Source organism: Scophthalmus maximus, chromosome 4 (genome assembly GCF_022379125.1).
Source record: "Scophthalmus maximus strain ysfricsl-2021 chromosome 4, ASM2237912v1, whole genome shotgun sequence".
Lineage (NCBI taxonomy): Eukaryota > Metazoa > Chordata > Actinopteri > Pleuronectiformes > Scophthalmidae > Scophthalmus > Scophthalmus maximus.
This window is the reverse complement of record NC_061518.1, coordinates 16643643-16670000: the sequence shown is the minus strand read 5'-3', so window position 1 is coordinate 16670000 and position 26358 is coordinate 16643643. Positions and strand designations below refer to the sequence as shown.

General features: G+C 41.5%; 1 protein-coding gene across 2 annotated transcripts in view; it reads left to right on the top strand.

The window, feature by feature from the left end:
• ush2a (Usher syndrome 2A (autosomal recessive, mild)) overlaps positions 1–26358 on the top strand; it is a 176120-nt gene that overhangs the window by 40338 nt on the left and 109424 nt on the right. For both annotated transcript variants that reach the window (XM_047331396.1, XM_035627624.2), the window contains 18 exons: positions 41–178; positions 1389–1569; positions 4548–4711; positions 4913–5071; positions 5739–5967; positions 6479–6599; positions 6797–6944; positions 8115–8396; positions 9968–10143; positions 10361–10508; positions 14866–14972; positions 15415–15538; positions 22161–22291; positions 24484–24610; positions 25014–25115; positions 25320–25508; positions 25596–25726; positions 25821–26100. In XM_047331396.1, the coding sequence (XP_047187352.1) occupies positions 41–178; positions 1389–1569; positions 4548–4711; positions 4913–5071; positions 5739–5967; positions 6479–6599; positions 6797–6944; positions 8115–8396; positions 9968–10143; positions 10361–10508; positions 14866–14972; positions 15415–15538; positions 22161–22291; positions 24484–24610; positions 25014–25115; positions 25320–25508; positions 25596–25726; positions 25821–26100 (2937 nt within the window). The remainder of the gene's footprint in view (positions 1–40; positions 179–1388; positions 1570–4547; positions 4712–4912; positions 5072–5738; positions 5968–6478; positions 6600–6796; positions 6945–8114; positions 8397–9967; positions 10144–10360; positions 10509–14865; positions 14973–15414; positions 15539–22160; positions 22292–24483; positions 24611–25013; positions 25116–25319; positions 25509–25595; positions 25727–25820; positions 26101–26358) is intronic.

The following is a 26358-nucleotide window of genomic DNA, read 5'->3' as shown; positions in this document are numbered from 1 at the left end:
ATTCTGTTTTCTGATGCTATTTCCTTTTGTGTCCTGTCAGACGGGTTGTTCCAGGGCTGTGTACCATGTGTCTGTGACCCCAGAGGAACTGTGGCACAAACTGTGTGTGACAGCACCACAGGGCAATGTGTTTGTGTCCCAACACGCCATGGACAGGACTGCAGTAGCTGCCGACCTGGTGAGTGTGTGACTGGTTGACTGATTGACCGACTGACTTACAGCTAACCCAAAGGTCCTACTGCCAAAACAAAGGTAGAGATATTGGGGAAAATAGTCAAGGTCAAGAACAATGCATGGTTTTCCAAATTTTTTGTCTTTGTTCTTTTGTGTGGGTTTGTGTGTGTGTGTGTGTGTGTGTGTGTGTGTGTGTGTGTGTGCGTGGGTGTTTCTGCCAGATCTCCAATCAGCGATTGTCCTGTTTGTGCCAGGTCCCAACAACAGCACAAAAGAGGGGAAAAGATCACTTCTTCTCACTCAACTGACGTTTTGGTGTGTGTGTGTGTGTGTGCGTGCATTAGCTCATGAATTTGATTGAGCGTGCGTGTTTGTATGTGTGGTTATTCTTGTGGGACAAAAGGTAGCAGATGTTGTATTGTGTCTGTAATTGAGAAGGACCAAGAGCATAGTCAGAGTTACTGTAACACGCGTTGTGAATGCATGTGTTTATGGAATGAAAATTAAAAAGATTAAACTGAGGACACAAGATGATATTCATCATCTCACATGTTCCCACATAATTGAATAAAGACAATATTCAGTATGAATGTACCGTTTTGCTGTCTGATTATGTTTTATTTTTTTCTTTATTCTACTGTTTCACTGCATTTGTCATGTGCCATTCCTACAAATTGTCCATTTTAATTTCCTCAACTGCTAGTTCATGTCAGTGTGACTTCCCTGCCCCAAGTGGCTAAATACAAAATCTAATTTGTTTATGAGCTGCCAGGCCCCGAGAAAAAGAACCAAATTGATTTATATTCTAGAACCTGATGTGCGTAATGTAACCTCAGACACACTTACTGGCTTTGTGCTTAAACAGCCCATAATGATTATTAGGAGGGACATGCAGCATCCAAATTCAGTCACTCATTCACTCTTTTATGGAATTTATATTAAACACTATAACACTACATAATCACATGTTGTCGTTTAAAAAAAACATGTGAAATGTGAAAACTTGGACATAGAAAAATGTTTCAATTGTGCTTTCAGAAATTATAATGCAGTTTTGACATTTTAAAGGTTCAGTAAATGAAGGCAAAAAGGAAGAAACTAGGAAAGAAAATACAGTATACTTACAGTATAGGCAGATGGAAAGATTAATAGTGTCTGACGAGCGATCAGATTCATAGTTTTTTAGCTTTGACTTTATGTTTGTGTCTCTCCAGGCTTCTACCTCTCTGCAGATCAGAGAGTGTGTGAAGAGTGTGACTGCCATCCCATGGGAGCATCGCAGCGTGGCTGTGAGAGCCAGACGGGACAGTGTGTGTGTGCCCATCCCTCGGTGGGAGGGCGACGCTGTGACCAGTGTCGCAAGATGTTCTTCGGATTCAACCCTGGCTTGGGCAGGTAACTATATGAAGTCATTCAGATTCTCTCTCACACACACACACACACTCAAACACATTCACACAGATGCCATACCTGTGGGTTTTGTTACCCATTAATTGCACAACCTGTACCAAAAACATTCACACACACACACGTGCGGCGCACAAGCCAGCAGGGGCAGTCTCTGTAAAGACGGTTAATGGATAGGTAGACGTATGACTTACATGTGTTAAGAGCCGCTTTGACCTTTATCACCCATGTCTCTACCTGCAGGATATCTCCCACACAAGAGACACAAACACATGTAACGTTTGAACACACATACACGAATGTAAGTGTACACTTCACACCCTGTGAAAAAGTGGTACGCACACATTTTCTTTCCTCTCAACAAGGTGTCATAGCAGATAGATAATCCACAAACTGTTTGACAAGTGGTCCAGTGTGTGTGTGTGTGTGTGTGTGTGTGTGTGTGTGTGCGCGTGTGCGCGTGTGCGTGTGCGTGTGGGTGGGCGTTCATGTGTGCGTGCGCGGGTGTGTGTGGTAGTAGCTGACCTTGCCTGATGGCTGTATTCACCACTTTTAAAAAAATTAAGCAAGAGCTCCGACTGCGGCGGAGATCTCCTCACAGCAGAGAGGGATGGAAGGATGGAAAGAGAAAAAGTAATTGAGTGATAAAGGCTTCTCTATGAAGACACTAACAAAGGGAAGGAAATACTGGGAAGAAAAGAGTGGAATAATGAAAATATGAGGGTAAATAGTAAAACACAGAGGCAAGGATCTTGTGAACGACATCTATTTACGAAACCCACGCCAGACTTATCTTTTTCTTCCACTGTTTGCTGTCTGTCTTTGTGCAGGACAATTACAAATTAAGTCTTAAATTATTACTGCTCAATGCTTTTCTTGTGGCCAGAGTCAGTCCATAGTGAGCATTTCTAAATATCATTAAATAACCCCCCCCCCCTTCAATCGATAGGCTTTACTCAAATTAATTTATACACACACACACACACACACACTCACACACACACACACACACACAAACACACAGTTATCGGAAGATGTAGTCCTGTGTCTCTATTGTGTTTGCATGAAGAAGTGGGAAAGTTTCCTCCTTCACATAGAAATATGATGGTCATTCTGTCTGGAGGGATTACTGTACATTTCATATTGGCACATACACGCATTCATTTACACACAGAATATCATTTGTGGAAAAAGTATTCTGATCCTTAAATAAAAGATAAATAAATAACCCGTTACATGTAAAACTCCTGCATGAAAAATAGTAAAAAGTAAAAAAGTATTAGCTGCTAAATGTAGTTAAAGTATTGAAGTAGAAGTACTGGTTTGGTCCTTCTGACTGAAATTACTGGGGAGGTTATGTTTTCATCTATGTCTGCTTATTTGCAGGAAATGTGGTTGAGTGGAAGTGTAAAGTAGCATAGAATGAATCGACTCAAAGTGAAAGTAACTGAAAACTGTACCTAATTACAATACTTGAATACATGTACTCAGTTACTTTCCATCACTGTATGAGTCTATTATATCACGTATGTAATATGCTCTAAAAACTGCCTTTGTATACGAAATGTGTTACTGTGAAAATAATTTCTAAATTCACTACATGGCACATCATTATCATGTTAAGATTTAAAAGTCATTAGCACACAGCTTACTGCTACACACTTGTTCGTTATCTTTGATATCATCATCAACATTTATTTTGTTTATTTAAAATTCTGGCAAACTCTCTCATCCTCTCTTTCTTTCACACACACTTACTGTACTTTGAGGCTGATGAAAAAAGAGATTGTGTGTGTTTGTGTTTCCTTCCTCCTTGGGAATGGAGTGAAGGTCGAGTCATTGTGGCGTGTGGGCAAGTGTGTGCATGTGTGTGCGTGTGTGCGTGTGTGTGTGTGTGTGTGTGTGTGTGTGTGTGTAAGCACCAGTTGACAGGACAAATTTGCGGCTCGTTATGAGGCGGTGGCTTTTCGCACAGTAATAAAGAAGGTGTAGCAGTGTGTGAGGGAGAGAGACAGAGCATGTGAGTACAGTTTGTGATAGAAAGAAAAACTATGGCGTTTAATCAGTGTCCAAACCAGTGCACATAAAAACCACGCACGTGCATGTGACACGAACGCACAGAGCAGTATCCTCCAGCAGAAAAACTACTGTCACGAGAGAGCGTTTATGATCCCCGTGCACAAATGCTGTCCTGCAAGAAGAGGGCTGTGAGGAGAGCAAGGTCGTGTGCTCAACACTCGCTTGTTAAGTTGACTTCTGAGACTTTGGATGCGGACGGTTCCTTTGAATACTGACCTCTGATTGGCTGTTTGGTTTGATCACTTATGTGCAGTTTGACTCTAAAAGATGACCAAAAGTGAGTGAGTGAGTGAGTGAGTGAGAGAGAGAGAGATGTGTCTGGGGCACCAGTGTGGTGTTAGCCTCTCTGGGGATGGGCAGTGGGAGATCATCTGGCCAGCTACTTCTCACCTTTACACACACACACACATGCGCACTAATGCAGACAAATACACACATACTGCTTGTTGGAAGATGTTTGGCTCACAGTCATGTACACGCCACACGAGTGTGTGACACTGTATTTACCAAGTTACAGTGTGTGTGTGTGTGCGTGCGTGTGCGTGTGTGTGCGTGTGTGTGCGGGTGTGTGTGTGTGTGAAACTTTGACTTGAGGGGGAAAGTAGCTCCTGTGAAGTTAGTTTCACAGCTAAAGTATGGTGGGTGGGATAGATGGTAGTGAGGGTACTTTTACAACTGTGCAAATATACAATGAAAGAAGTAGAATACAGTATGTGGTGGATAACATTTATGTGATGATTGAACTAATTTAATAACCAATGTCTATGTTCCATCAGGTTTTGGGCTGTTATTTTCAAGTAGTGAGGTGTTGCCATGAATGAAAATAGTGGTCTGTACAAACAATCTTTTTTACCTTTTTTTTCTTCAATCATTCTTTCCTTGACCAGATGTCAGCCGTGTGCATGTGACCCAGTGGGCAGTGTCAATGGTTTGTGCCACCCAGACTCAGGGGTGTGTGTGTGTAAGCTGCTGGTAACTGGAGACAAATGTGATGCATGTCAACCTGGAGCGAGTCATTTTCACCCTCAGAACCAGTTTGGCTGCAGTAAAGGTCTGTTAATAAACACACGCACACACACACAAACACACACACACACATTGATTTAGTCAACAGTAATGATACATTCATGCACAGTCAGCATTAGCGTGGTCTGTAGTACATGTCCCTGTAGATTATTTAATCTGTTTAGTCGTACGTTTTTCCTCCCTCTCTGTTTATCTCTCTCTGTTCTACTTTTGTCTGTTTGTGCAGCTCCTTCTCAGCAGCCTGCACCAGTAGGTTTTGCTCTCAGTCATTCCTCCATTCAGCTTTCTTGGCATCCACCTGACTCCCCGAATTCAAACAGACTCAACTACACACTTATCAGAGATGGACAGTCAGTGTACAGCACCCAAAGTCACTATCCTTTCAGTAAGTATCCACACAGGTTTTCACACAACTTTAAGGTCCCATACTTTTAACAGTCATTAGATGATCTACCAAATTTGTGGTCTTAAGTACCAAAACCAGCTCTAGCAAGAACAAGAGCATTGTGTGTTAGGCCTCGAGTCTCTCTTCTGATTGGCTGACTGTTTTCTGAGTTATGCAGGATCAGGGCATACTTTAACTCACTTTTTATTACAAATGATGGTAAGACATATTTGAGAAAAAAAAACACTTTAGTCACTGGAAGTAATATTATTATCATTATTGAGAAGGCTGTGCAATGATATGTTGACCTCCCGACATCCAATGACTGTGTCTTGTACCTTGCTACTGTAGCTTAGTGATGTGATGACGGCCTAGAGTTGTGAAGTTAATAAAGTTAAATATGAAAAGGTTGGAATGTGGTTTTGGGTGGACTGTGCTGGGGGGCATCGCTAAGGGCGGTGACTATATAGTTGTGACATTTCAAACATTTTCATTTTCCATGGTTTGAATGTTTTGACTTTCGAATACTCACTTTCTACAATATGGGACCTTAAACATCAGTCTAATCATTTCAACTAAACGTGACGCAAACATTTTCTTACCCTTGATTGTGTCTCCTACCATTCTAAAACCACTCCCGACCTTCCTTCTTCCTCTTTTTCCTTAGGCCCTGAATCGTTTGAAGACACCAATCTGTCGCCCTTCGCCGGCTACTCCTACTGGCTCATAACCGCTAATGTAGCCGGTGCGACAATAAGTTCATCGGCCTCGTTCCAGACCTTGGGTGCACCACCTGAAGCTGACCAGCTCCATCTTAACCTTGTGGGACGACCAGGTCCTACCACAGCTAGCTTCAACTGGAGCACGCCACGAAATGATACAGGCCCAGTGGAAAGGTGAGGAGGGAAGAGAAACAGGGGATGTGACCGAGGGTTTTAGAAGCAGAGCACCCAGGACTGCACATTGTCAGCATTGTTGCAGAGTTCAGATTCAGTTACACAAACTCCCAAGTTGTTGGTCTTCAAATTCATATTTATATGTGATGTAATGATCAATGTAAATCATTCATAAATCATTATAGCATTGCAAAACATCTTGAGGGCATTTGCACTAAATGTGATAGCTACACTGAGTGGCATCTTTGCTTTTAATTGATATTGTATAGTCAAGAGTGAGACGGGAAAGTGGAGAGAAATAACGGAGTATGATCTGCAACAGAAGTGTCGTTACAGACCTTTGAATTACTGCCTACAATTCAAACTAGGAAGGCAGCAGCCTCTTGGCCTCTGTGACAGTCCAGCACTTGTTTTTAGCTGAACCACATAACAAAACAATGTGGCCTTGTGGAGTGATAGGGAACACTTGAAGAAAAGAGGAACTGATAACCAACATTTTTGTCTCTCACAGGTTTGTGTTGTCCTCCACCGATTCATCTAGTGCAGAGCCCATCGTTCACTACACAGGCTTATCTACAGAGGCTGTGGCCAGTGGTCTAAAGCCCTTTACCCAGTACATTGGAATACTGGAGGTAGGTGGAGTAAACTGTCTGTCAAAATGTAGAGACATAATACTCACTCCCAATGAAAATGTATATGTTATGATATGTGAAGCACCTGTGTCTTACAAGAAAATGGGAAATATGCTTCACTGTTTTTCCACGTGTTCACATTTGTAGCATGTACAATGGCTAAAATGAAAATGACATAGTTCTCACCTTGTCTACAGGCATGCTCTTCTGGGGGTTGCACTTCTACCCCACCACTGTCTTTCTTGACAGCCTCTGCCCCCCCACAAAACCAACCTCCACCCAGAGTCACTGCTACAGGACCTCATACACTGCATGCTTCCTGGCACCCCCCTAGTCAGTCTAATGGTAGGACCATGCATAAAATGCATACACACACACACACACACACACACACAGACACACACACTGAACGTTTCATGTATAATGTAGTATTTAATGCAGAAAAACATGTTCAAACACACACAGACATTTGTGTTTATTAGAACTACATGACATTACAAACAAAATTACTAATGTCAAAGTCAGATTAATTAATAGTGTAGAATGATCACGCACACACACATACACACACATGCTGTACAATACAGATGTTTTAGCTAACATGAAACACGAGCCTGGTAGCGTGGCTTTTAGGCTTGTGTCACTCGAGAAGTATAAGAATAAACTAACACCTCTACACACCCGCACACACACACACACACACACACACACACGCACACACACACACACACACACACACACACACACACACACACACACACACAACTACACACTGAATGGGAACAGCCTTTGGTAAATCCAAAGAGCTTTGTTACGGCTCTAAGGCTCAGTGTCATACAAAGCCCTGTAACCTGGGTTTCTCTCTCTGTTTGTGTCTCTTGTACCAACTGCTCTATATTCACGATACTAATATGAAAGGGGAAAGAAAGAGAGGAGACAGTTGTGATTTAAAGTGAAAGGAATAAAGACTAAAAATGGGTTTGAAGGAAAGGAAAAGAATAAAGAAAAAGGCGGGGCGAAGAGATGGGGCATGTAGTCTTTCAATAATGGTTCCACATCAGCCTCTCGTTATTATTTATATCTATGCTTACAACACTATTTGGACACTCATCTGTTCCATAGTGGGTCTGTACATCTCTTTTTGTTTTTTTGGTGCTTCTCTGTCCTCATTCTAACTCAGCTCTGTCATTTTTCTTTTATATACAGGAGTAGAGCATGTGAAATTAGGACAATAGCCTGGTTTCCACCAGAAAGCTAACCAGGACATTCATTATTCGCCCATTTACAGTGGCCAGGGTTTCATATTATTTGCGGTATTAGATTTTCCTAATGTACAAATTGTAGCATCCTGTTGCCAGTTAAGATGTATATTGAGCAGAGCTCCAGTTTCTAATACACAATGATATAAATCTTTTTATCATAAACAAGTTGATTTGGCCAAAAAATAACTGTTTAGTCAGAAGCTCTTTTGCTGTAGTACTAATCTCTTGGACCCTCCTTTTGCTTTTTGTACAGGTGTTATCACAAGGTATCAGGTCTTCCTTCGTGGACCAATGGAAACACAAAATCTTTCAAGTACAGCAGTTGAGGAAAAAGTGTTCTCCAGCTCTGGTTGGCTGGATCCAAGTGTTTCCCCAGAGACTCAGCTCACCAACATGAGCACATTGTCACCCCCTGAGAGCAACACGGTTGTAGCAGGTCTGCAAGCATTTTCCACCTATCAGATGAGAGTTGAAAGCATCAATGTGGCAGGAAGCGTCACATCAGGGTGGACCACAGCACGCACCATGGAGGGAGGTTTGTAATGTTTGTGATTGTAGTTAAACTCATTGCAACCTAAATGCAAGCAATTTTTGTTGCAATTTCAAGATGTAGTCAAGCGGGAGGTTGCTGACTTCCCCACAAGCAGACAAATGCAGCATTAAGTGTGGGCAAAAAATGTTTCAATGATGTGAAGTCAGAAACCCCAGTTCTTAATAACCATCAAAACTTGATCATCTGTGTTTACCAGCTAATGGATGTAATAAAAAAATAAATTGTATTAAATCATTCGATTTAAAAACAGAAGCATTTGTGGGAAGAAATGTGGAGTAGGGAATGGGGAAGGAAATAAAAAAATGTGTGTGGGGGAGGGGAACTCATTAAGGTATTTGAATTTCAAAGGGATGATATGGCTCATTAGGACTAAACGATTGCCTCCAACATCAGTCTAAGCTATGTGTCTGGATAACAAGCATATGATAACACCATTTTTAATGTGCAATGTGTGTCAGTGTTTGTGTGCCTAAATGTGCTGTTAGAGAGAAAGAATGTGACTGTGGTTATGTCGACCATGAATCACATTTCACAGCATATTTCACAGCTAGATGCCATCAACAGTCGGATAAAAGAATTCTTCTCTCTAATCTGTCATGCCATAATGGCTGTCACACCATAGAATCATGGAATACTTATAAAAAAATACTACATTAAGTCCACCTATTATCCATTAAGGCATATTATGGAAAAATCACTTTTTCAGTGTTTGTGTACATTAATGTGTGTATCTGTGGAGCCTGCCAACCCACAAACTGGGGGAAAAGACCACCCTGTTGTTTTTTTGTGAGCTGGCTAAATCCTACAGCCTGGCTCTGAACAACTGGTTCAGATTTCCCTCCCACTGTGATGTCACAGTTGGACTCTTTTGGGTTTTCCCCGTCGCAATCTGAGAATCTCCACTTTCCTGGTGAAGGTGCATGACATTTCCTACACATTTTTAAATTGCTTAACTAATCACAACAGACTGGGCCAGCTGGCCAATCAGAGCAGACTGGGGTTTATCGGGAGGAGGGGCTAAAAGAAATCCAGGCGTTTTAGACAGAGGGTGAAAAGAGGAGCTGCAGGAATGGGCAGTATGAGAACACTGAATCCTTTTCTGAACATTAGAGCATGTAAACCTTTTTAAGTGGTCACCCAAATATAAAGTATGAATCTGAATATGAGCATAATATGTCACCTTTAAATTACAGTAAAATGTAAAGGGGCAAAATAAGTCAAATGAAATTAGAAATCAACAACAGAGGTTAGTTATTTAATCCTTTACATCTCGGAGATTAGCATCAAATGTCAACTTGTATTGTCAGATACACAATCTTAATGAAAGTGCATGTTTTTAGATGCACTATTTTGCATCCAGTGATTTACAGTAAGTCATATTTCTCACCTTTTCTTACCTGTAGGCCTCCCCTGTTGCTAATGCTATTGTTAGTTCATGAGTTCACGGTTTTCAGGTGTGTGTGTGTGTGTGTGTGTGTGTGTGTGTGTGTGTGTGTGTGTGTGTGTGATCTGTATATTTTAATATGCATATGTGTGTGTCCCCATGTTTCTAGTCCCAGAGTTGATGGCTCCTCCAAAAGTGTCTGCACTGTCGTCCACCAGTCTCAACGTCTCCTGGAGCTCTGCTGAGGGTCAAGGGGTCATGGCCAGAGGACAAGTGACAGAATATCGAGTCAACTTACTCACTGAGCAAACCAACAATCCCTACGCTCCACCGGTGGTTAGTCAGGTAGCCACCGGCACGCTTGCACCCAATGAGAAGGGCAACTGAAAAAAATCTTTAAACTTACCTTTAGCCTTTGTTGAGTGAATATTATACCAATAGCTAGAAGTTGAGGTGAAGCTAATCCTCTTGTCGGTCTCTCTCTTTTCTGTCATAGCTTTATTTTACCAAAATGAAACACTTCATTGTGATGACAGATTTTCTCTCTCTCTTTGTCATTCAGGTCTTGCATAGGGTGGGGCCATCATCACAGCCTGTATATATAGTGAAAGGACTGAAGCCTTACCATGTGTACAACTTCACTGTTACAATCTGCACTAAGAAAGGCTGCATTGCCAGTTTGCCAAGCACAGGACGAACCCTACCAGCAGGTAAAACAATGAGATCAGAACACGATCGCACATGAACGCAGAAAAACATAAGCAAATGTACACATTGCATCACACCAGTGAGCACCCCTATATGAATCGAGTTTGAAAATAGACAAATGATTACAATGCCGATATATTAGCCCTTCTTCCACTTCGCCGTAAGGTATTTAAAGGTACGAAAATTGAGTCGGGTAACATTCAGCCTTTAAGCCCGCAGCGCAGGTTGACACAGAGACAAATTGACATGTGTGGGACAGGCGCTGACACTGTTGTGTTACGCATCATGTCCCTGATTCAGGAATACTTTCAAAAATATTTGAAATCACACATTGGAGCAGCGTTGTGCCGGCATATTGAAGGGTCTTTTCAATGGCAATATACTGATGTGGGATCTCAGTTCCAAAGGTTCCAATGGTCTGTTAAAAGGATGATGGCAGATCACTTACACATTGCATGTAATATTCAATTATTAAAGTTTCTAGCATTGTCTTCACAGCAGTAGCAACACAAGCCTTTGAGCCACTACATAACCACACACACACACATCCAAAATCACATAGTCAGTCATTGAGTACTTGTGTCGACAGCATTGGTCATGTTAACCAGAGGGGATATTCATGGCAAGCGGCAGTAAAAACAATTTACTGTTAATTACAAGGAGAAAAATGTGGCATAGCTCACATTTCCCGCTGGCCATGAATCAAACACACACACACAGTTAGAGAAACACACGTTAAATGTTTCCCTCTCTCTCTCTCTCTCTCTCTCTCTCTCTCTCTCTCTCCCTCTCTTTCTCCTATAGATTTAAAACAATTATGGAAGTAGGATGAATTAGCTATTTTTAATAACTCGGGGACAAATCCCTGGGAATAAGATGAGCACTAATTGATCAGTGCAGGATGACACACACACACAGACACACACGCGCGCAGAAATTTTATTCAGTGTCTATATCCGTCTGTTTCTCTTCGTCAGTCTGTTGCTTTTTTTGCTCAATCCATCCTTCACTTCTGTCTCTACCTGGCGCTTTCACATAAACAAACTGGCACATGGCAGGAGAGAAACATGAATCATTCTGCAATATACATATTCCACACACTCACACACACTTGACCCTTCAACACACGTTTCCATCTGTTCACTCATGGTCTCTACTTTTGCTGTTCATCTTATGTTTCTTATGTTTTGTTTTTGTTTTGCTTATTCCTTTAGGTGAATAGACAATGGTGCGAGTGGATGTGAAAAAAAAAGCTTTTATCTATAAATACTTGCTCAAGGATTTGAGCCTTTGAACATGCTCTAAACAGCTACATCTGTTGACATAGCGAATATTTTTATTTCGTACAGTTCTCAAAAAGTCCTTCCTTATATTTATTGTGATGAATGATACTTCACATTGTAATCGGTGGACTTTTTAAATGTATTTTTAATGGCTACATCTGTTGACACAGCCACAATGTTTATTTCAAGTGATTCCAAAGACTTCTCTTGACTGTAATACAGTACAATACAATATGGCTTATTGTACCCAGTTGACTTTTTGAATGTATTTTTAACAGCCACATCTGTTGCCACTGTTTTGTTTCATCCAACGCCAAAGATGTCCCTTGCTTCAACTATAAGAAATGATAATGGCATATGCTGTTTGGCAGATTTCTCTTTTTTAATCTCAAACATTTTGCATAGCATGTGCTACTCCACTGGGTGTTGAGCTTCTGTTGTTGCTCCACATCTCATATCACTTTTTTTTTTCATTAAGTTTAAAACTATCCTCTTGAGAGTTCACAGGAAATAATTCCAAGAGCGTTACTGAGAGGTTCCCTTTTGCATTGAGACAGTGTTAGGACAGCTGGGCTGCAGTGTATCTATACAAGGGGAGAGAAAACCAAACCAAAAGCATAATCCCTTGTAACCTGGCCCCTCATTTCAATGAAAAATTCTTGGATAATGTGTGGCACCTGATGACTGTCCACAACTCTGTCCAAAATGTCATTGATGTTCTACGGGAGCAGAACAAACATTGTGAAACCTCCGACAAAGAAACTCTGCTTGTGGGGGTGATTTTCCTCACATTGAGTATACTCCTCGTAAGATCTACTTGAGCGTAGTACTAATGTGCTGATAAATCTACTACACACAAAGCTGGGCCATTAGAGGCAGCCACCATCTGCCGTAAGTGAGCAGACAGCATCTGCGAAACCACTGGAGTTACACCAGAGCACATGACTAAACATTAGCGCGCACACTGAGACGGACGTAACGACACGAGGACAAGAGCTCTCCGTCTGTGTGTTGATGCATTCGCAGTTGTTTCATTGTGTGCGTCTCATCCACAAAGTTATCGATCACCACGTAAAGTGAGTAACTAATCAGGGGCTGATGGTGATGTTTTATGTATCCTACATCCATAAAGGCTTGTTTTACAAGACATGCACACAGAGAGACATACATACATACATACACACTCACACTGTAACACCATTCAACAGAACAGGGACTTTATTGATCTACGCATAATTGGCCAGAGGCCTTTCTTGAGGAGAGAAATATGCATGGCAGGGGATCACCATGTCAATAAGTGCCGTGCTTTGTGTGCGTGGTGTAACTGTACGCTAAGAGCCTGTTAGGACATGTCAGTTGCTGTAAAAGCAGAAAACACACACACACATGCACAATTGCTCCTGGGAGCTGGCCCGTGATTTAGCTGCTTCATTACCATGTCAGCAGCTAAAATTAACCTTTTTGGTGGACTATTAACCTTGTTTGTGTGTCTGTGTGTGTGTGTGTGTGTGTGTGTGTGTGTGTGTGTGTGTGTGTGTGTGTGTGTGTGTGGCAAGTGGATTTCGTCAAACTGAATGTGTCATAGTGTTAAGCACATTTCAGTGAATTAACAAGCAGATATAAATTAATACATGACACGCGTTGAATACTGGATAGCGCAGTAGAAGGAATCACGGGAGGAAAGCTATTGTATGTGACATAATACCCACTATCAAACATAAACATACATACAGCAACATTCTCTGTACTTTGAAGTCTGTTTAAAATATTTTTTGTCTTGAAGACTGGTTGTTGGTTGTTGTTTACCATTGAGGGTGTATATAAGATGGACGATGCGTCTAAGCTGTCAATCATGATGTTTGCTGATTAAAACAAAAGTTGACATACATCAATGTGATAAGAGATACCGAAAATGAAAGAAACCATCTTTGACAAAAAAGGGCACTTTTCAGTTTTGTCCATGTGACATCTACTAACTTGGAGGGGGCGGAGCCAGTCACCAGCGGACAATCAGGATGATTTGGCTTCAATTCATGTGTCATGTTGTCCATCTTTATATACAGTCTTATGTTGTTGACCAATCTTTAATGTGGGATATTCTGGTTTACTGATGTCAGTCCAGTTTTCATCAAACCTCAAAGCCACCCTAACTTGTGCTGCCTCCAGTAGAGAGACTGGTAGAAGGACGTAGTTTTTCACTTGTTACATACATAACAATATTTCTATTTTAGGGATATAATGTCATAGTGTGTGTGTGTGTGTGTGTGTGTGTGTGTGTGTGTGTGTGTGTGTGTGTGTGTGTGTGTGTGAGAGAGTGAGAGAGAGGGAGAGTGAATGTTCTAAATGTCACTATAGCTCAATTTCAATAGACTGGTAAGCTATCGATTGGAAGTAATTTATGGTTTGATGTGCGAAGATGAGCCGCCTAAGACAAGCTGTCCACTTCCCTTTTAAGAGCTCTATTAGAACTCACACTAAAGATGGTTCGCATGTGTGTCACTGAGAGCTAATTTACTCCTACCACAGACCATTTAGACCATTACTGACACACACACACACACACACACACAACGATGGAATAACACTAAATACACACACACACATCTTCCCCATCTCTACACCAGTCCATCACTAGCCATGTTTCTTTTTCCATTCTTGTATGTCTCCTCTCACCGTATCGCCCAGTCTCTGGTTGATTTATTTATGATACACGTTGAAACTGCAGCTCCAGTGGCTCCCGGTGTGTTTCAGAGGAACATTTAATTAAACATCTAAAGTGAAAGAAGGATATTAAATTGACCTTCTGTTAAATGGAAATGGGACTTTTGTCCAGTCTGGACATAATAAGGGGCATGAAAGAAATGTGCTTGAATCATTCTATTAAAACAAAAACACATCACTGAACAATTTTGTTCATTATCAGTATATGGAATGATTTGTTATGAGTTTGTTGCTATGTTTCTATGTGCTCCTTCTTTGGTATATTAAGCAAACAAAACACTGTGTTGTAAGGACGATGGCAGCTCACAAGACAACATCTTAATGAAAACCTGATTTTCTACCTCTCTGTCCTCAGCTCCAACAGGACTGTCTCCACCTCGATTACTTCCAGTAAATGAAACCACCATGAGGATTGACTGGGATCCCCCAGTCCAACTCAATGGACCATACCCACTATATCAGGTCTGTAAGAGCATTAGCCTATAATGCATACAGTATCTGCTACTTGGCATTGTTTTGTTTTAAATTCATTCTTGTGTGTTTGTGTTTTTAGTACAAAAATATACCCATGCACAGCCGTATTCCTTTGCTAGACAAGTGCATGACTGTAGGGATGCTCAATATACTAGAAAAAATTGCATCATCAGCACCTGGACATTTTACCGAATGTACTTTGCTGTTCACATTTGAACTACCTGTGGGCTGGCAGGAAAAGTTCCGGAAAATTTCCGGTGCATCATTTGTGGACATTTGTGTTCTCACAGCAACGCTGTAGTCGAGGAAATTGAAGGACAGACAGAAAGAGAGACTTAAAAACAGAAATGTATCAATGCAGCCCCAACACAAATTTAGTATTTCTTCTGCAAAAGGTTCTTCTCATTCTTTGTTGTTATTATTTTTCCAGGTGGAGAGGACAGATGTCTCTCTCTCTGACCCACAACTTCCTGTCATCAGAGGAACCAGATTCCCCGGAAACAGTTACTACCAGTTTCCTAGTGACACTCTTCCTGTCAATATTGACTTCACAGGTAGGATGTGTGCGTACACGCAGACGTCTGTGTGTATCAGAAAATTGACGGCACATCTGCGTTGCTGTGAATTGTACACGTGAGTTTCTTGTGCACATGCATCCATACAAGCCCGTATTTCTGGGTGTGTCTTTGGTGGTGTGCAGTGTCTCAGTCGTCTTGTGACAATCCTTTAGAATGACTTCCCCAGTCATCTTTAAGGTCAATTATCTTTCTGTTTACCAGCATCATTAGAGGGTTGAGCTGCACAGCCAAACATGTTCTGCTTCATCTGAGAACATCATCCAGTCTGACGCTCATAATTAATGACTGCTGATACTAATCAGTAGGATTGGAGCGGGCAAAGCTCTTTGACTGTCCTGCACAGACGTTGTATTGCCAGTTCTGTTTTTCTTTGCAGACACACTGTTTAAATGTGGATGGTACATAAAAGCTTCCCATGGCATTGTAAAAACTTATGACAAATTCCTGACAGTTCAGGTTCACCAGAGCCACATTAGTGTGACCTTTAAGCGACCTTTGAGATGGGAGGGTAGGAAAAGAGTATTTTGTGTTGAGAGGAAAAAATAAGTTGACATGGAGGAATAGGAGCATTGTTTTATTTGTATGTTTTTGTTTTGATTTGGCATTCTGGTTTATTAGATAGAGACAGTACAGAGAGACAGGAAAGGCATGGAAGAGTATGGGGGTGGATGATGTGCAGCACATTCCCTGCATTTTTCACTGCATCCTAGTGGTTGATGAAAATACTTAGTTTGTAAACCCTTTGAAGGTCAAGAGAAGTTGGAAAAAGAATGAATGTATGATGATAACAAATTGTACAATAATCCATTAAAATCGCAACAGCAACCCAAATTACGAATGTACAACTTAAAACACAATGACTTAAATTATCTGTATATGAAGATAAAATACTCTTTAGAGGTGAAAGAAAACCATTTCATAGATTTGTCAGTCAGTCATTTAACTTTAATCAGAAAGTCTTAATAATTCACTTTTAATACTGCGAATATTTAAATGATTGTGTGTTCAGCTCTCCCACAGTTTCCTTTCTCCACAACAAGCGTGTTTTATGCATGTATGTGCTCTAATTCTGTGTGACGGCATGTATGTGATGCTTGAGCAGAAGAAATGGTTGCCTTAATGTATAAAAAAAAAAAAAACATTTAATGGTTAAATGTTTGTTGTTAGCAGCTGACTTAAATCCTATTCTGCATCTTTATTAGTTTATGGCTTGGTTTTTATCTCAAATCAAGAAAGGTTGGTGTTTGTAAATAGATGTCTCAGAATACCACCAGCAAATAGATGATGAGTTTTGCTATTGAGGGTTTCATCTTCCCCAGTCTCCTCCTTCATAAAGGGTAATGGATCAGACAATCACTTTCAGACCGGATCTATTCTGGACCATCAATGTGTCGGCAGTCCTCAAACCATCGCCCTTTTACAACCATCAATACTAATAGCATCATCTACAGACAATTATTCCCATCGAAGCGCACGGAACAGCGAACAAATCAAACCCAAATTGGATTATGAATGTAATGCAGTGTAATGCCCCCACGAGAGTCAATTGATCACTGAGGAGAGACTCGTCAATCGCTGATACGTCTTGTGGAAACCTAGTAACTGCGGCAGTGACAACTGTAAAAATTTTGACGAGTTGGATCACTGAAGTCTTTTTTGTTCAGTTTCATTCCCAATGAGCTTTCTATCCAAAATATCGCAAAATTAGGATTATATTTTTCTTGTGAATTAGGTCTTGATGCAGCCTTTTAGTGTATGTTTGTTTCTTTTTCCCCGGCGGCAGCATCAATGCGTCTGAAGATGAGTTTTCTGTAGGAAAGAGCACATTATCATTTTTCTCCATCAACATTATGCCGCCTTCTAGGAATATATGTAATTTATTCTTTCCTTAAATACATAGTTCATCAGTGATCTTACTACAGGCTTTTACTTTTCCCAAGCATGTGAATTAAAGACATGGCCATTATTCTGAATGTTAAATTTGGTAATGATTAAAATGGTTTACCATGTAAAACCACTTGATATTTGCCCTTTCACCTGTAATTTTATGGCCACTTAAATTATTTTCGGCCAAATAGGTTGTTTTCCATGTGCGATTCTTGTAATAGGAGTGCATATTTTCATGAAAGATAAGTCTGGTGACTTGTGATTAACGATGCTTCTTAAGGCTGAATGAATTTAGGGCACTTGAGGTCAATATTTACCACACTGAATCTTACTTTAGATAAAAAATGGATTATAAAGAAATGCAATCAGGCTTTGATATGAATACCCTGTAAGTGGTTGTTTCCATAAATGCATGTTAGTCCATTCATCTTACCGATAATGTTTCTGTATCTAAAGCTCAAGATGTGACTTCCTACTCCCCCTGTTCATCTTTGCATTATGCACATGTGAATCTCACTGAAGACTGAAAAAATTAAAAGTATTTTAACTGATACTGGTAGAAAAAAGATTCTCAGGATTTAGCCTGACATGGGCTGATTGTAATGAGGATGACGGCCTGCTCATATTTTCACTAATCCAGATGTATTTCTTCAACTTACAGTAAATGAAGAGAGATGAAACATCACAAACACATTTTAGAGAACAAAAAAAGAACAAAAAAAATGAATGCAGGAACAAATAGACTTGGATAATTTCCAGACATGTCTGATACAGTACATTGCTGCAGCACCACTGCAGAAACTGAACAGGAAAGAGGGAAATGTTAAATGATACAAATTATTTTTCCTTAATTAATATGATTGATTGCCAGGCATTGACGTTGAGAGGAGAGGGGGAGAAATGTGTGAAGGGAAAGTTTGCACAGACATCATTAGTTTTTCCCCATTTAAAGATTAATCAGAAGAGGCTGGGCTCTTTAATTCTGTCATTTGTATATTTAATGGGCTGCTGCAGAATCTATGGGTGTAATTAGCTAGCTGCCGCGCTCTCATTAATACGCCAGGCTCTGATTAATGCCAGCAGAGAGCTAACATGACTGGAGTTATTCAGGTTATGTTGTGTAGATGATTACACACAACCTCCACTGTTTACTGAGACAGAGAGGGGAAACAATACAATAACACATGAAACAATACCTTCTCTTTTCAAAACTTAAATTAGTTGCTACCTGCATACTGTGTATTAAAACATAAATCCTCTCTGGTCGACCAGGCACAAAGAGACTGGATGAACAATCAACTCCATTTAAAGCAGAAAAATATTTGAATTGATTAAAAACTCAATTTAAACAGTGTAATTTGTAAATTTACTATAGTGATGATGGTGTTAGTGTAATTGGTTTTATGTACTTGTAGGTCTTAAAATGTATTCTTTTTAAATATCATTTTGGGGGCATTTTTAAGCCTTAATTGATAGGACAGCTGTCGGTGTGAAGGGGGGAGAGAGTGGGGAAGACATGCAGCAAAGGGCCGGGGAAGGGAACCAAAGCTGTGGCCGCTGCAGGAGGACCGTACATGGGGCGCCGGCCGGGACAGCACACTCATTCTCCTGAGGGGACGAACAGCAGATTTTAATAGCCCCATGGTCGGTGCCACATTCAAGACAGACTTGAGATGTGCATTGTCTTGATTGGGTGTGTTTCTGTAAATCCTTGATGTGCGCACCTTGCTATTGTTCGTGCGACTGAGCTGTGCAGTAAGTGTGTGTGTGTGTGTGTGTGTGTGTGTGTGTGCATGTGTGCACGCGTGCTTGCATGTACTCTGTATATGCAACAGAGTCACCTGTCATGATGTGTGTCCAGGTTTGTCTGTTGATGGCTCCAAAGTGGTTGTCAGTGTGAAGTAGCACAAGTCCTGTGGGGGAATCTGAAGGAAGTAATGCTGAGCACAAGTAGTGTCACTTAGATGTTGTTCGTTTGAACCAAACACCTTGGCCAAGCATGTGTTGACAGTCTGCCCCACTCTATCACCCAGGCCCATGCAAACATACTATATATGATAATCATTCCAGTAGTTATACATATATACTAGATTCTCAATTTTTTCAATTCAATACATACATACGTACTTCTCCAATGTAAGATCATATGAGTGTGTGTTAGGGTTCCATAGGCCTGTCCGCTGTGTACAGGATCGTTTTGCGAGTGTGTTATGATAAATGCTTGCCTCCCATATTGACGTCCACTATAGAATACACTGTTAAAACCGCTAACGAGAGAAAGAAAGTGGGATGCAAGGGAAGGAGCAGAGTTGGGAGTTAAAGTGGTAAAAAGAACTGAAGATGCAAAGAGCGAAAACCCTCAGAGGAGGCAATAAATGGAAGAAAGGACAATGAAAAGGTCAAGAAAAAGAAGAGGAAGGTTAAAAGCAGAGGGATGGAAGAAAGGAAGGGATGGGAGATCAGGAGAGAGTGTGGTTGAGAGAAAGAAGGTTAAAAGGGGATAATGTAATGTCAGGTATCTGTCATGACTTCACTCATCTCTGTGGTGACAAGGTCATGAATGTAAATGACACATGCCTGCTTGATGCACAGATTGCAAGTTTCAATGTAAAGAGCATTTTTCTCTTGCCTTAGCTGTATACCTCAACCCCAGTGGCTGATCATTCATTAATCATGAATCAAGGTAAAACATAAAGCTTTTGATTCTGTGCAATATTTGTGATCAATGCATGGGCGACTTAAATAATGTATACCTCATTTTAATAAATTGCACTTTCCTGTGAGTCTGCTACCCCTATCAGTCACTAAGAATAATATGGGAAGCAACTAATAAGTTAAGGACAATGCAATTATAGTTAAATAAATGTCGGAGGCATAGCCTTAACAAACTCTAGTTTGTTTATTTTCCTCAACATAAATCATATTCATTCACCTACGCCACTACATCAGCAACATATGATCTAATATCCACGTCTGACTCATGTTACAGCTGCCAACTTGCCAAGACTGTTGACAGTTCTTGCTGTGACACTGCTTGTGGACCAACAGGCTGCATATCAACACCTTTTTAATGTGTTTTTTGTAAATGTGCATTAACAAAATTTAGCATGAATTGTATCTTTGTGATAAAACATTTTTCCGGGACGATGTATTCAAGGAATTTTGCTGAAAACCAACAGCTAGAACAACCATCCTGTTACAAACAGACCCGGGTTAGCAGAAAAAAAATACTTTTCATTCAAAATAGGGTAAGAAAAGCTGTGAGCTCTGTGAGATGGCTGATCTTTATTCATCCTGAGCTTCACATGTAACTGTTTGACTTCTCTCCATATTGAGTGAATTCACACACTAATTATTTTGCCAACAACGGCTTCTGATGAACTGCCTCTGTTCAAATCTTTAGATCTTCCCACACTTCTGTGTTTTTTCCTACAGAGACAGATTGAGCCAAGGAATCTCACACGTACAGACACACACGTAAAAACCGTACGGCCTGTGTCACTATGTGGATCTCGTAGTGGATTAACATTCAATCTCTATCCATAGTAACATGACAAGACAGTACGTGGATGAATTCTCTGCCCTGTGTGTGTGCACGTGTGCGTGAGTGTGCGCATGTGTTAGAGGTTCAGCTGGTCTATGAGTCCATAAGTTTGCCACTTTGCTGAATTTATTGTATTCAACAGAGGCAGGACAGCTCTGATCAGTTATAACTCTGCTCAAAAGATTAAACTATTTCATAGTTGGTTTTTTTTTAGATGTAAAAGAAATGGATTATATTCAATGTAAGATTTTCAAATACTTCAACACCTTCTAGTGATTTATTCAGCAATTTGTATCCCTGAAGTTAGCCACTATTCATGTTGATTATTGATGCAAATTGAAAATGCTGGAGATCATAAATTGATTTCCACTAGTACTGTATGTTAGCAGGAAGCGCGAATGGGCTTTATTATACACACCATTAAATCAGTTCTATTAATTGTTTTTTATAAAAACTATCTGAAGAGGCCCTATTCAGTCTTTTAATTACTTTATCTTAAGAGCTGTTAAAATGTGGAAGCCAGCGTGCCTACTCAGGGTTGTCTTCGTAAAGTGTCTTAGTTGTACGATTATCCTTGACAGTTGGCTTGTAGTGGAAATGAAGTCAGCCTAGAACTTTCCTGCTGCTGGGGAACGCTGCACTCGATGGAGGAGAAGAAGAAATGCATTCATTCGTCTGGTCTTTCTTGTTTTCTGGTCAACTAACACTATATTATTATACACCGGACATCCAAATGTGAGGAACACAGGATAGGCTTTGTGTAAAAGCTCTGAGTGGTCTCTAAGTTGACCCTGTAGTGTTGTGCAAGTGGTGTGTAGGGGGTTTACTATGCACATCTTTGATCAAAAAAGTGCTTTCTCAGAAGGTCCGGAGGGGGGAAGGAGGAAGCATGCATATAGCATATCAACAGAGATGCCGTCTGTTTTAACTGTTTGTAATGTAGATGAGAAACGCTGGATGCTGCCTGACGTCTGCCTGTAAATGGTCAGTTTTAACTTTGAGACACTGCAGTGGAACCATGATTACAGCTGCCATTGTCCATCACGCCCTGTCGCAAGTCTTAAAAAGGACTTAACGTATGAGAAAGATTCATCCAAATAATACGTCAGAACAAGTTTAAGTCAATTCTACATTTTATCTCTCTCCCTCTCTCTCTCTTTGTACAAGGTATCGAGTTGAGTTTCAAGACGCGGTCTCCGGACGGCCTGCTTCTCTGTGCCTTCTCTCCTGGAGATCAGGAAGAGTTCCTGGCTGTGCAGATCAAAAACGGACGCCCTTACTTTTTGTTTGACCCACAGGTATGTACAAGAACTATTGTTTGTCTCTGTGTGTTTTAAAAAGGGTGCAACCAAGCACAAAATGGATGGTTTCGGAAGGTCAGCATCGACATTGCAGGTCTTTGTTAAGGAACTTACAAATTCTGTTCTGTCCCACTGAGTGAGCAGAATCTTCCTCTAGCGCTAATAAACAAACACCCTCGGCTGCAGTGAGCTTGCTGTTGTTCAGAGCAACGTATTTGACGGCGGAACCTTCACCTGGGTTTTTTTCCTTTTTGCCCCTCTGATTATCCCCCACCCCACCCCCTTTTACTCTTGCTTCCTGTGGCTCCCACTTTCTCACTCACTTGCGCTCATCTAATAAATGTGATCTGCAGCCCCTCATTGGTTTCTGTCAGGGAGACAGGGAAAGCGGGGGGGAGGGGGGGGGGGGAACTTTGAAAGTGTGTCAACGTTTGAATTGGACCGCAATTAACTCATTCCCTGCAGTCACCACGCGTGAATACCAATTGCAAGCTAATTAAGCCGTCCCCCCCTGCACAGATACACATACACAGCCGTGGCTCCCTTATCCATCCATACAGACACGTGTAGAGGGGTTAAAGAGTCAACGACTCCGGTGATGAAAGTGATGATCGCAGATGATTACACAGACTTCCACGAGCTCACCAACTTATTACACACTCAAACACACACACGTACACACTTTCCTTTCTCATCACTATCACCATCCAATACTGTTGTCAAAAAAGTCTTCATCGGGATGTAACTATGGGATGTACCTGTGAAAAGAGGGGGAGGTCTGTCACTGAAAAGATCCTTGTTGACTCGCAATCTTGACGTGTGTGTTCTTCCGGAGGTGCAGTGAAGTGAATGTGTGTCTTCTCCAACTGGGTTGATTCCTTTGTTTAGGCGAGTTTGGGGTAATTAACAGTGGGAGTGGTGTCACGGCTAATTAGTCTTCCCCTCGATACATATAGCTGGGCCCATTACTTCCTCATATTAGCCTGTTGAGCTAGCCTAATGGGATTACCAGTGCAGGGGCGGTAATTTAGCATGACACGGGGAAGTGATATGCTCATAAATATGTGCACGTGTGAGCTGCCACACACATACTCAAAAACATTCCCTTTCACATATAGAAGAGATGGACCAAAGCACTGGAGTCTGATTACTGTTAGACTATTTAACACACGCTGAAATACATAGTTAACACTCCATTGATGCAGATGAACTGTTTTTATGGACGCGTGCGTGCGTGTAAAAGAAAGAAAAAGAAGATCATGAATGAGTGGGAAATTGGCAACGTTCGGACATCTTCCGACCAGGTTTTCCTCTGGAGCTGCTCATCGGTAAAACCACCACCAGGCTGCTGTTTTATTAAACAAGCCCGCTTGGGCAACTACGCGCAAAAATGCCCTGCTCAAGGGCACCTCGCGTTAGTTGCTTCCAGTCCTGGGCTGTGTATCCAAACAAGTGTGTTGAGAGGAAGAAAAGCAGTCGTGAAACTGCTCTCCTGTTGTCCTGTTAAGTGGAGCTGTCTAGCAAAGATAGTAAAGATGTCAGAGGCTGAGATACTCTGGCATTCATACATTTATTGATCTCATCATTAAATCTTCATCACTCCGTGTGTGCGTGTGTCTGTGTCTGGATATACAGTATATGTCAGTGTGTTTGTGTGAGTGTACACGAGTTTCTCTTGTTTTACTACATTTCTCCTTGCCTACTTGCTAAGAGCTGATTACAACAGTGATGTCATACTTAATAGTTGACAAGAATCCTTGTAACAACACTTTGATGACTATATGTCCTCTTTTTTTGGAGGATGGTGTGTGTATGATGAGTGTGTCCAATCTTTGCTCGCACAACAGAGAGATGAAAAGCAGTTTTATTCCTCGGTTGTTTGAGAAGTGGTTACTTTTGAGCAGATTACTGCAAAACACATCGCTCCACAACCTTTGGTCAGAGTCAGGAAATGAATATACGTCAACTAGTCTTCACATCGCCATCAGTGTATACGTGTTTAAATTTGTGTGTGTGTGTGTGTGTGTGTGTGTGTGTGTGTGTGTGTGTGTGTGTGTGTGTGTGTGTGTGTGTGTGTGTGTGTGTGTGTGTGTGTGTGTGTGTGTGTGTGTGTGTGTGTGTGTGTGTGTGTGTGTGTGTGTGTGTGTGCGCGTGTGTGCGTGTGTGTGTGTGTGTGCGTGTGTGTGCAGGGCTCAGCAGTGGCTGTGAGTGTGCAGGGTGATGGAGGGCGACACTACAATGATGGACAGTGGCACAGCATCATAGCAACGAGGCGAGGGGCCGTGGGAACAATCGTTGTAAACAATCAATATAGAGGTAATACTTCTCATATTCATACTGACCACTGTGTGTATCAGCTCTGTGTGTGGGTGTAAAGTATTTATGTTCCTCTCTACATGCGAGGATGTGAAGTATGTGTGTCTCTATGTATGTAAATCCCCCTGCTCTGCGTGGAGGTATTAGGTTAATCCAATTCTATGTCTGATGAGAAAAATACTGTTTCACACACAGACACTGATCTTCAAATGTTTTCCTTTTTCTGGGCAAACCTAGATTGAAAATGCCGGACGATTAACACTTCTCTCACTGAGTCTATCTTGCCCCTGTTTGTTTCGTGTCCCATCCCTTATTTGTTCCCTAAATGCTCTGATTTCATATTTTCTCTTGTCCCACTTTGCCCCATGTTGTTCATGTGTAACACCATCACCCTCGCCGTCAGGAAGTGCGCCAGCCTTCAGCGGCAGCACCATTATTGGCGACAACACGGGGGTGTTCATTGGAGGACTGCCTGAAGACTTTACTCTGCTAAGAGATGATGCAGGTAATCTCTAATCCTTCTTCTTCATGAGGCAGGTAGTGGAGCCTCCTCACCACTAGACCAACCTCCTGGCTTCAATTAAAATTTGTCATCATTCTCATATTCAGACACACTGGTGCTTCTTTATGATTATTCCATGTTTTTTGTACATGGAGTGAAAACTTAATGACTAACGCTTATGGTATTTATTTTTGTCTCTTTTACCAGGTGATGCCCGGCTGGTGCAGCAGAGTTTTTCTGGTTGCCTCAGAGACGTGAGTTTTAAGATGACGGACAGCCCCTCAGAAGAATGGACGTCTCTGGACTGGGCAAAAGCCACAAAGAAAGTGGCAGCGCATGAAAACTGGGAGGGGTGTCCCGTTCAAACTGTGGATGGGGCCCATTTTCTGGGCCATGGTAGGGATCTCATGGATTGGTGTTGATGAATTAATTATTAATTCTGGTTAAGGCATGTTGTTGATAAGTCTTTCCTCCTTGTGGCAGGTTACTTGGAGCTTGGCAAAGATGTATTCGGTGGAGGACAGGACTTTGACATCTCTATGGATTTCAGAACAGATCAGCTCAATGCACTTTTGCTCTTTACATACAACACACAAACCGAAGACTACATGCTGGTGAGGAGCAGAGGCGCCTTTAAAATCCTTGTTTAAATTCTGAAAACCCTTGACACGACACTGCATCAGCTTGTGATATTCTGTGTATTTTTAGGTGGAGCTGGAGGCCGGCCTCCTGTCCTTCCTTCTTGCCTGCGAAGGTCATGTGACTGAACTCAGCATGTGGGTGGGGCTTAGCTACTGCGACGGACACTGGAAACAGTTGTCATTGGCGAAACGCGGCTCACTCATCTCTGCTGCAGTCAATGACTGGGCAGAAGAAACGAGGGGAGTGGGAGGGGCCGCGAGGCTGAGCGTTGATTCTCCCTTGTACTTGGGGGGCGCGCCCACGGAGCTCATCCATCCTGCTCTGGACAGCCGAAGTCACAAACACGGTGAGATATGGTTATGCACAGAAAAAAGTATTAGCATACCACCCCTCATTTAAAATGGCAGGTGTTCAACTGCAGGTCATGCAGTAAGTTTGGCATCTGAGCATGAAAAGTATAAATATGAGAGTGGCCTGGCATATTTAAAGGATTTAAAGATCCCCCCAGATCCCTTCCAAACTTGTTGTGATGTCACAAGTCATGCTTGCAGGTGCACACCTTAGACTAGGATTTGAAGTGAGCCCAGGGCAACTTTCCACTTTC